This window comes from Ostrinia furnacalis, unplaced genomic scaffold (assembly GCF_004193835.3).
Source record: "Ostrinia furnacalis isolate ACB-3 unplaced genomic scaffold, ASM419383v2 OfSCF0526, whole genome shotgun sequence".
Taxonomy (NCBI): Eukaryota; Metazoa; Arthropoda; class Insecta; order Lepidoptera; family Crambidae; genus Ostrinia; species Ostrinia furnacalis.
Genome location: NW_021130765.1, coordinates 101,611 through 114,135, shown reverse-complemented (window position 1 = coordinate 114,135; position 12,525 = coordinate 101,611). Strand labels below are relative to the sequence as shown.

At 35.8% G+C, this 12,525-nt stretch overlaps 1 protein-coding gene across 1 annotated transcript in view; it reads right to left on the bottom strand.

The window, feature by feature from the left end:
- Nucleotides 1-378: 378 nt before the first annotated feature.
- The window catches only part of LOC114366078 (protein O-mannosyl-transferase TMTC3-like), a 44,561-nt gene continuing 32,414 nt past the window's right edge, over nt 379-12,525 (bottom strand). Inside the window, exon 2 of the mRNA XM_028322860.1 lies at nt 379-411. Within this exon, the coding sequence (XP_028178661.1) occupies nt 391-411 (21 nt within the window). The 3' untranslated portion in view covers nt 379-390. The remainder of the gene's footprint in view (nt 412-12,525) is intronic.

The following is a 12,525-nucleotide window of genomic DNA, read 5'->3' as shown; positions in this document are numbered from 1 at the left end:
GAATTCCCAACTTGTGCTGTTTCAAACTATTATTTTGTTAATTATATTGTACTTCACTAATTCTGTGTTCATCGGCTGCATAATTGTTCGGTGGTTTGTTTGCTGATAGGTTTGAAAAATGCAGGTTTGCTTAATTATACGTTATTTCAACGATAATTAGTCTAAATGGGCAAAGCTTATGGCGGTATAGAATAAAATCAAGAGGATTCCACTTGAAGTTTCGATCGTTATCATAATGGAACTAAATGAAACTGTTACGCGCAATCGATTTAAAACTCTCCTTAAATGTTCCATTTTGGTCTGATAGTGTTCTTTTGTTTTGGTGGAAAACTACACACATAATTCATTCAGTACTCACTACATTCTTCACAACCATATCTGCACTACAGCTCACAAATCCCAAATGCATACCTGAAACAAAAACACGTAGGTTAAATAAATCTGCTGACTTTACTTCACGTACGTCTCACAACAGGGGATGCAAAGTTAGAAAATTATGTTGGAACGTCAAAGCCGAACCTCGACTAGGTAAACATTTACATATGGCAACAAGCCTGGCTTAGACAAGGAAGCTGTGCTGAAGAAACAAAAGGCAAAACATTGCAAATGGAGACGAGGGTTGGCAACCGATGGAAGAGGCGTCAATATTCATGAAGATCGATCTTCTTTTGTTTTTGAGTATGACTGAGTCCACAAGTTACGTCATAAGGCATCTGAAATTATATGATAAGACCGATAGTAAGCAGTTATAGAGTCGCCCGAAACTTCGATTATAAACTCATAATCATAATCTTTCTTTGCAATAAGTTAATTTAAGTTTTCAATATTTAAGATATACTGAAGATTCGATAATGATGATAAAAATAGTCAAAAATTAGATAACAATAGAATACCTAATACGCTAAGTAAAGAATAACCTAAAATCAATGCCGAAATAAGATTAATAGGTGACCCTTCGCAAGAATAGAATAATAAGAGTCAGGATACACAATGAACACGAAACAAAAAATAGAATCAGAGCACAAAACATATTAAGGATTCAACTATTTTCGGTTCTGAATCAACCAGTTTTTCGCGGAAACGTATCGAACTGGGCTAAGACTCTTTTATATGTATGTTCATTGTTCAGCAAAATTTTAGTTTTCCAGTTCGTACAATTAATTAGCAGTAAGTAATTCAGTTGTAGACCTCAAAAGATGAAATACCAAGAATAACCCTAGCTTATTCCAGAGGTTGTGGGGTTTCGGGTGGCGGTAGCTCAAATAAAAAGATTTGTCTATGAGATCTAAGTTTTTAATTGTTTTTATTAGTTGTAAAATACTCTCATTGTAATATTTGCAGTCTTTCTGGTAGTTATATTGTGTAAATATACATAATTTTCTAGCTTTGAAAGTAAAATAATTCAATAGACATAAATAATAAAATCAATATCGGTTGAACTTTTTACTTCAAGCAACTTTTTGATATGTCTGGAAGAGATTGCTCTTTCTATTTATTATTTCCTTTGATTTGTGAGCTCTATACATATTTTTTATCTTAAGTACGAGTGTATCTTAATGTTTCAGAACATGTTTCTCTAATTTAGGTAGGTGTCCAAATTCCAACAGGATTCTACGCTGAAAAAACTAAGTACCTCGTACATTGAGGAAGTAGCTATTGTTTTATCCAAGGCGCGTAACAGAATACAAAAAGGCCAAACATCCCGCAAGAAACGTACGAAGAATAACATAATTTGTTACAAGGATTAGTGCTCTAAGGCAACATCAACAAAAGCCCGCATAAAGGTCACAAAAACAAAAGACACGACATCAAAAAGGCTTCTTACAAATAAGTCTCATATTACCAAAAAAGTATTTAAACATATTTTTTTTTTGCAAAAATAAGTTTTCGACATCATATTGTGTTAGGAATTTAGGTCATCTCATTTAGACTTAAAGCAACTTTTTTTTAATTTTGTGAGTTGAAACGAAAATGGTATTTTTCATGCCACGATAAATAGTTTCTAATTCTGGTGGTTCATTACGAGTGACAACAGATTTGTAATCTCAGGTAGGCATCATAACTTATTTCTGCATTATTTTATAGGTATTATTATTTTGGAGTTGTCAAAAGTAATCAGTTATTTCCCGTAACTTTTCGCTACACCGTGTGGGCCGTGGGGTTTATAAAATATTTTTTCGCTGTATACACTGACGGGTTTAGACATTTCTATTTCCTATTGTGCCTGACACGCATGTGTATAATGGATATTGTGCCAGGCAGGAAGGCCAAAATGCGGGATTGTGAGTATTTAATTCGGAGGCATGTTATATTTTAGGAGGCATTCGAAAGAAACGATTTATAACAGAGGTATAACAAAAGTGTAGAATAGATAGTGCGTCGAATAAAGTTAAATAGAGTCATTTAAATAGGATCAGAAAAGTTTAGTTTTTGAGAGTCATATACGTGTGTTGTTTTTACTAATACATATATGCAATTAAAAACTACGCCGAATTACTGAGCAGGTTTTTACAAAGCTAGACATTTTTTCTTCACGAGGTTTTCATGCAAATGTCTTTTGGTTTAATGGACTATGTGGATACTACCGGATGGTTAGTTGTACGCGTGGATACGCGTACAACTAAGTCGTGAGTAAAATATAAAAACTGACGATCAATATTTCTTTTTAATCAATAACTAGCTCCAACATACAATAAAATACTTTTTAGAATTAATTCCGTTGGAGTCAATTAATCGAAATTAAGCGAATGTAAATATACTTTAAAGTCTAAAACGGTCCTACACAAATAGATTTATGGTCTTACTTACGCATGAAGCGGCAAACTTAATCAGATAACGTTTATTTAGGTTGCTAATATGAGCGAATTACAGAGTCTTAAGCAATATGATAGTGGTTTATGGAAAACGGGACAAAGACAAGACAGACAAAGAAAATACAAACTGGTTTTTGTCTCATAATCATCATCATTTCAGCCATAGGACGTCCACTGCTGAACATAGGCCTCCCCTAATGATTTCCATGTTGATCGCTTCCCTGCTACGGTTTTTGTCTGAGCATTCGCCATTCATTCAAGCCTTTAAATTCTTTAGCTCACTTCTTAGTTTAAATATTACAACAGTAAGAGAAATAATAAAGCTAAAGGCGTTTGTAAGCGCAAAAATTGAGGACAAAATAAGCATTTTTTTTAAATATTCAGCGAAATTCCTGGAAGGTTTTAATGAAGAGGCATATTGCTTGAATAATTATTAGACTGCCATAAAATTGTGAATAAAATCATCGTTACAAATCGAAATTAATAAAGTGAATAAACTCTAAGATACTTGCAGTTAATCTTGTTGAGTATAATAAAAAAAGTGACGATCAACTTGGCTAAGTCATTAAAAATATTTTTCAGGCACTGAACATAATATCCAAGACTTGTTTTTTATGTGATAGATGGCAAATGAGCAGATATGATTCTATTTGTTTACTCACTCACTCAAAAAAGTAATATTTCTCCATTTAAATAATTTGATAACAGCAAGCTGTTGAAATCGATTCTGTTAAAAACAAAAGAGAGCGAAGTTAATTCTTTTTAAAACCACACAAGCGTTCCTACACATTTTCAGCCAGTTATTAAAAACTTTAAACGAGCATAATATGATAAAAACGCTGCGATAACGATATCGTAATCTAGAAAAAGCTTGGTTAGCACGTTGTATCGATTATTATTAATAGTAATTAGAGACTTTAATCCTTTGCAGGTTCTACGCCGTATTTCCAGTTATGGCATCGAACGCAGTTAGTTTTCATAATCCCGGTATTGCTGGTGCAGTTATCGTTGTTTGTTTGTTTACCCGTTCTGTGATTTAATGAAAAGTTACATAGGGTTGCTGGTTATTAAAATGCTGGTAAGTAGCTTTTGCTTTTGTTTGCTCGTTTCACGCAGTTTTGTCGGTGTTTAGAATGAAAAGATGGTGGAGCGTTTTATTAAACAAAAATTAGGTTAAAAGTATTCTTGTAATAAATAAGTACTGTTGCCACACCACACAACACATATTACTAATAAGTTACACAAATAATTCGTAGTAAGACTAGAGAATGGCTCAACCGATTTTCGGCATTCGGCAGAGGTTTCAGAAATATTTATTTTTGGAGAAAAGTTGACTTGGATATCGACTGTCGCGTTAGTAAGTACCTTCATGAAATAATGAAGACAAATAGAAGTATCAAAGATGTTGCTGTGTAGAAAATATTATATCGATGGTAATATTATATTTGTATGAGACAGACCGGCACGTGTAGAATAAAATAGAAATAATTTCCCTTTTTTACACGAGAAAAATATAAAAATACAAATAAGTTGTAGTCTCCACCGCCTCTGTGGTCTAGTGGTAAGACCACCTGCTTCAGACGCAGAGGTCCCAGGTTCGATTCCCAGTGGGCCAGATTTTTCTGTTCGGTTTGGTTGGTGGTAGGGCTTGTTCTAAGTCCGCCTGGCTAGCTACCACCATCTTACCTAAGTCTGTCGCCATAACAATAATGTAAACAGCATTGTGTGTTCCGGCAGTTAGAGGTAAGATAGCCAGTTCCTCCGTGGTTGAGGATTCCGGGTGACGCTCGCTTCCACCTTCGGCCTGATCATCACTAACCATCAGGTGAGATACAGGCCAGGAGCTTCCTCGTCGTGGATAAAAAAAAGTGTACTAAAGTCTAAATACTGTCACATTTACAACAAACTAACTAACATAACCAACCGCTAAATTCTTAGATCTTATCTTAATAGATGAGTATCTTCATAACCCTGGTATTGCACCGCTGCACCTTAATCTTGGGAGTTAATTCCGTCTGTTAATCTTGTTCTAGCCGAGTTAATGAAAAAGCAAATTACTTCTGCCTGGTGGGGGAAATGCATAATTACAGCACGAATAACTTATTATTAAACTGGTGTGGTATTAGAACCACCTCGTCTTACTAATATAGAAATACTGCCTTCTAAGGCACAAAAAGGTTTTGACTACTTATACCTAATAAGCCCTTCTTTATTATAAACTAGCAACCCGCCCCGGCTTCGCACGGCTGCTAAGTGTACATATAAACCTTCCCCTTGAATCACTCTATCTATTAAAAAAAACCGCATTAAAATCCGTAGCGCAATTTTAAAGATCTAAGATTCTAAGCAAGCATACAATAGGGACAGACGCCGGAAAGCGACTTTATTTTATACTAAATGTGTAGTGATCTGGAGTGGAGGCCACGTCTACCCACAAGGTGGACCGACGACATTATAACGGTGTCCAAGAAACCCAATTTTCACTCAGCTTCTGTTAGCGTGGCCGGTGGATGCCTAGTTTTCTAAATTGTGTTCTATCGATCCTTTGTTATGTTTGTCAATTAAAATAATAGCCTTAAATTGAGCAATTTAATAAAGTTATATCTCCGTCTCGAGTTGATACGGTTACGATCCGTTTCCGGGTTGATAAGTGTGCTTCGTCCTTTGTATTCTGCTACTCTTTTTGCGTCGGCTTATGACTGAGAGAGCTCTTGTGTTTCAAAGAACACATTTAAATTTACAAACACCGAATCGAATCCAGTTCGTGGCCGTTTTTGCCACACACAAGTTCCGAATCGACGATGGTACTTTAGAGTTGGAATTAATGAACGTGCTTGCATTATTAAACAGATTTGAGCCGACTTTTAAACTACCGTTTTATTCGAGCACCATTAACAGGAGTTGACCATTTGAGTTACGGAACTTTTTGTTGGGGAAATAAAACAAATGAATGCTAACTGGCCAGGAACTAGGGCGACGCGGCGAGGGGTGGGTGACATTGTTTCTATATTATAGAGAAAGTGCCGTTATGTAGTTCTTGTAGTTGTAAAAGGTGTTATTTTGCAACTAACTACATGTTTGTGTAGTCGACTGTGTTTATACGGGATATTTTACGGATAAAAGTACGGGCAAATTTTCATTTTTGGTATTCCAATCCTTGACACTTATTATACCTGAGGTAGGTACTATACACTTCTCCTTTTAAAACAAAAAAAAGAGATCCATTAAAAATATTTATGTTACAGATTTGGATAGTAATATAAAGCAAAACTACCGATGCATGGTTTATTTGCTAATAGCTTTCCGCCCGCGGCTTCGCCCGCGTGGAATCTTGTCTGTCACAGAAAAACTTACTCGCGCGCGCCCCTGTTTCAGAAACCGGGATAAAAACTATCCTATGTCCTTTCCCGGGACTCAAACTATCTCTATGACAAACATCAAAATCGGTTCAGTGGTTTTGTAACGGTTAGCGTTACCGCTGATCTTTATCTTAGATCTAAATTCTAATTTAATTACTATTATCTACCTAAATAAATAAACTTAAATAATAATATATCTAAATGTACGTAAACTACCTAACTAAATAACTTAATTAAATAATTCATATTATTCTACACTAATAAAATAAATAAAATAATAAATCTACTAGCAAACCCGCGTGAAACAAGTTGTTCAATATTTCTTTTGTTCTCTGTCGAGCGGGCGGGCTGTTTTTTATGCATGCGCAAGCGACGCGCCTACGGCCTCGATGCTCCCGCCGCGTCTCCCAGTCCGAGCCAAAGCGTTATTGAGCACGGACGTATCGCTGTCCGTCACCGCCGGACCCGCGATTTACGTAATGTTCTAAAAACTAAATATGTAATAGCGTATTGGTGAACCCCGCTACCGGGTGAGTGTTGCAAAAGTATTTTTAATGCCTAGATTTTATACTTGTGCTAAATGTAAGTGCCTAGCCGCCATTTTGTTCTTGAAATGTGCTATCCATGTGCTCAGTGTATCTGGACGATGTCATTTCGTAATTTTAACTGTTTCTACAATTTGTTACTCGTAATATTTTATATCTTACTACATAATAAAATCAATATTTTATGAAATGACATCGACACGTCATGACCTTACATGACCTTGGTCGTACTGTAACGACACTTTCTAAAATCTATTTAATTTACTAAATTGAACTATTCTAATCTTATTCTACTTGTCCTAATTATTCTAAATTATTGCCTACCTATATTGTTTTACAAATTAATTGCCTACATAGATGATATGCTAAATTATTTTCTACCTACGTAATTTAATATTTTTGCCTACTTCACTTTGCAATCACTTTCTCTGCACCTACTGTAATTCTGTTTGACTGCCACATCATTACATCACCATTTATTACCAAAATCATTCCATCTGCTTCGCTAGTATTTTGATGTCGCAGTCAAACGGACAAAAGCTAGCAACTGCTTTAGTGTCCGCTTTGATTTGCAGGGTTCAGTCATGACCTTACATGACCTTGGTCGTACTGTAACGACACTTTCTAAAATCTATTTAATTTACTAAATTGAACTATTCTAATCTTATTCTACTTGTCCTAATTATTCTAAATTATTGCCTACCTATATTGTTTTACAAATTAATTGCCTACATAGATGATATGCTAAATTATTTTCTACCTACGTAATTTAATATTTTTGCCTACTTCACTTTGCAATCACTTTCTCTGCACCTACTGTAATTCTGTTTGACTGCCACATCATTACATCACCATTTATTACCAAAATCATTCCATCTGCTTCGCTAGTATTTTGATGTCGCAGTCAAACGGACAAAAGCTAGCAACTGCTTTAGTGTCCGCTTTGATTTGCAGGGTTCACGCTCACGTTCATCTTCACCTTCATCTTCTACGCCTACCTACTACACCATGCATGGTCACCACTGCCGAAACTACCACCTGGGTCTTCAACCCGGCAGAGCTGCCTGCCGTGTCGGACGGCCCGTGCGCACATTCTAAGTGGCCCTACACCACAGTGCGTACGGCCCTAACCGTCTGGCGCGTCGACGACTCTGCGGGCCTACCATCAAGAAGAACCAACCCACATCACCATCAATGCTAGCGAGGACAGTGGTTTGAATACACTACCACCGGTGACGAATCTCGTGCGATACGATAGTTTGCTCGACAACCCACTCCCTAAGAGTTCTCACTACTATAAATCTAAATAAATTACTTGTTAACGTAAATCTATCTTTTATTTATCTAACTTCTAATCAAAATTCTATTATGTCACTTGGCCCCAAAGCTCATAACCGTGACAGTTTAGGCGTGAAAGAGAGACAGACAGACAGACAGACAGACAGAGTTACTTTCGCATTTATAATATTAGAATAGATTGAATGATTTGATGATCCAAAATGAATCATTAACATGTTCATACGAAACTTGAAGGAAAAGAGATTAAGTAGGAACCCCCTATCCCTTGTGTACGCACTTTGATAAGATTATTCGTAAGCTCATTGTCTGCTCTAGCTATTTACTGAATACATTTACATAAGTGATGCCATAAACCGTGTTGGTATGGAGGATGAATGCAATATGCATATTGTTATGAAGAGGGTGTTTCAGGTCTTGTGCCGGCCATTTTAGATTTAAAGAGACTTTCTACTTTCCGACTTCAAAGAGGAGTAAGTTCTCTTTACTACCTCACAGCTCCGTAATTTATAAATCGGCTTGAAAAAAAAATGATTCTACTTTTTAATTAACAGTAGGCACAGTATAATAAAACCGTGAGCATGTTATTATATTGTTAATAATCTAATATGTTCGCTCTGACATAATATGTTGCGCTACTTCAGACAGTTATAACTTATTTATAATTTTGAGTGGAAAGGGGTAATGTAATACCTAGTATCTCACTTCGGGTGCGATGCAAAATAAAATGTTGCCCTAGCATATTAATCAACAGCTAATGAAGTATTTAAATCCTTCTACCATTACCAATTTTTCAATACAAATACTTTTATCATTAGCAACCCAATTCATGTCGAATCATCGACCCACAACCGGTCCCAATGCTTTAAATTTAAGCTACTTGTGTAATTTATAGATGACCCTTTATCCTAAAGTGATCAAGCTGAAACAATACGCAAACTGCGTATCCAATATTAATCACCATAAAGGAACAGTTGACATCATAAATTATATAGGACTGTTTAACGTGTAAGTTCCAAGTTTCGCGTCATACATCAAACAGACGCTCGGTGTTGTTGCAATGGAGTTTGAGGCAGTAGACTCATTACACAAAGTGATAGAGAATTTAATATGTGTGTTAATAAGCATACAAAGTATTAAGCTAATGGATAAAAATAACTTTAGATGTTTGTTTAACTCCTGGGCCTCATACATCGCGAATGCATTCGGGCGACAGCGCAGAGAAGTCTTGCGACAATGCAAGGAAGCACCAAAGTATACCGAATACTACATACTTCGCGATAGCGTAAATCTTTTGGTTATCACGACGTGTGTGGCCCAGGGGTAAGTGAATTAAATCTGATATCATGGACGGCAATTAATACCTACCTACCTAAGAAACTTCAAAATATCATTTTGAGCAAAATATTACAATGAAATAAATTGTAGAGTCTAAATTGAAATGTTCTGATTATTTCGTGATACGTAATCGTATCAGCTGTGCTTTGAAGTGAGCTCTCTGCATTTGTTTTCATTGCAGTATTATTGAAGTAAATTAGTCACTTCGACTGTAACTTATCTTATTGTGAGTGTTACTAATAGAACATGCGCTAGTTGCTTTATTTAGTTAAGAAATGTTTGAATATTATTAATCAGTGAATCAGAAGGGCTTGGTCATATTATTTTGAGTGAATACCTATAGTTGGTAGCTGAATTTGAATGAGGGCTACCTTTCACATTTACAGACATAAGTTGGCGCCATTGTTGAGTTAAGACCAAGTTACTCTTAGGTAGTGGCGCCAACCATTTAGTAAGCGCAATAGCTCATATTACTTTGGACATAGCAAACGTGTAACAAAGGAGAACAATACACGTAAAATCCAATTCTTGTAAAATCTCCATCTAAAATATGATCTCATAACGCCACACTAGAGCAAATCTCCCGTGGTACTTATTTTCCGTAAGAGATTATATTCAGACGGTTATAAAATAAAGTGGTACATTTATGCAGAGAGCTATCTATCATGCTGAAGTTTTCATTCTTTTCGCCGCATAATAATGTCGTATCCATAAATTTTACGGTAAATAAAAATCTGACTTGGCGCTGCACAAAAATGGCTGAGCAAGTCAAGTGTATCGCAGATTGCTTTATAAGTCGGTGCACTATATAAAACACCGCCCGGATTCTTGTTGTTCCATTTTACCCCGGAATTTACGCCCCAGTTTCACTTTTCCCCGTTTCCCGATCCAAAGCAAATTTGTCTTGATTTAACTTGTTTGGTAGTTTGCCCACAGAACTCGGCGATTATTTCGTCAAAAAGATTAATTTGACGAGAAGACTGCGAGTGGAGTTTTCAGCATAGCGAGCCAAGTATTGTCTTAGGGGTGGAAAAAGTGGGGCGGCTCATAAATATTCATGTCAATTTGTGGCCCGAAAAGTCACCGTTAAGTCTATTTCCGATAAAACGCCGGAGAGGATCCAGCGACCTCTAATGGTGATTCCATTTGCCCCACCTGCCCTTGATGACGAAAATATTTTTAAATTAGTTCCGTGCTGGCTCCTGAGTGTGTGTCACCCTTAATTTTGTTGTAATACCCTCGCAAGCCAGGATAAAGAGCTTTCTGCTTTTTATGGACTTAGTTTATTAAAAGTTATGGTTTGTTTAGACAATTATTAGGTTGGCTTATTCCCGTTGGAAGCTAAACAGCTTCTTTCATCTAGATGTAATGGTGCAAAATGGTCTCGAAACTCCATTTTTCTAAATTACAGACCGTATACACTTACTTAAAGGTTTTTATTTTGAAAATTGAGGTTTTAACTACGTCGTTTAGACTAATTTGGGTTTCCTATTAAAATCAAATCAAGATCTTAAAAGGACGCCATAAATATTAGGCAAAATTGATTAATTGCTATGTAATTACATTTAATGTCAGCAATCAAAACAGAGCAGCCTCCATTTGCAACATAGACGAACTGTGAAGTAATTTATTAAACAAATTGATAGGTATTAAGTTGGAAGTGTAAAAACCTCCTGAATATTAATCGGTTTAAAGTCTGCTTGTGTTGGAATAAAGGCCTTATTCGGATGGAGATTAGGACTGAATTGGTACATTAATGAGATGGGTGAACTGAGAGTTTTGGTTGAGGAAACAAGGTACGCTATGTAGGTCAACAGCGAAGGGTGTGGGCCGAGTAATTGGAACCTCCGTCATGAAAACCTTCGATTACTGACGTCCGTTAGGCCGGTTCTTCAACGGCAAGCGATGCGTATATGCGCGCTCATGCTTACACGCAGCTAAGATACTGATTTCCCTGCGACTTTAAGGCTGAGTTGCACCATCTTTCTTTAACTATGACAAACGTCAAAAATCTGTCAAACTCCATACACAAAACACCGGTTATCGTTAAAGTTACGATCAAAGTTAGGTCATGCAACTCAGCCTAAGTATAATTCTTGCAACCCACGAAGGCGAGTGAGATTTACTTGTGTATGTGTACGTGTGCATGCACATAACGATAGTGTAATGTCTATCAATCTGTATCTATGCAATGTATGTATTTGTAAGCTGTTTGTTTTCTGAATAAAACAAAAATAATAAAAAAATAAAAATAAAACTTTTGAAAAACGACAGTAGAGAGCCACACATGTAAAGCTCACTCGTCTTCGTGAATGCAACAACTATAGGTATACTTCATTTCATGTAACTTCTACTGAAGACCGTGTTAAAGTTATGACCACGCCCAAAAATATAGGCATGGGATTTCAATTAATACGAAAAAATTAGTAATTTTGGGTTTTTACTCAAACAAGATTCAGCTCATGTCCATACTGTTTTCATGAACTTAAATAATTTACTATTACTAAGAAACATAGGTAATCAGACGCCAAATTGGATGTAGGTTATATTTCATTTTTTTAAATAAAGGTTTTCTTGTTACCATTTGTAAGCAGATAACCATGTCGCGCTCAGCAAAGAACTACTAAGTTACCTACAAAGTTGTCTAACATGGAATTTGTTCTAATCTAATATTGAAGAAACGGCCTAAATCGAATCAATATGTGATCTTACACAGAATTTTCTTGCCGTAAGAAATATTCGGAAATCTTCCACATCTACTTGTACCATATATTTTAGTTTGATTTTCCTTTTCCTGTGGTTGATTAATATTTTACTCTACGAAATAAGGAAAAGAAAGCCTCCTCAATAATATTGACTGACATGAGGTATTTTTCCATTGGTAGAGTTAATTTGGATTTATATTTATGATCCTTTATGGGACTGAGGTAAATTATAAATTAACGGATTAATCTATTGAAGGAAAATCATGAAAAAATATTAACACGAGTTCTAAAAATATAAAAACAATTTGTTGTAGGATGTTTTAATAATTACCTGTTAGACAAGGATGATTCATGTTAAATAATCTTTTTATCTTTTTGTTTCGGATTACAGGATAAATACTTTTTATCCTACCTCTACATCAAGTTCTTTCAAAGGTAATTTTATTTTCTTATACTCTCAGTATTTATT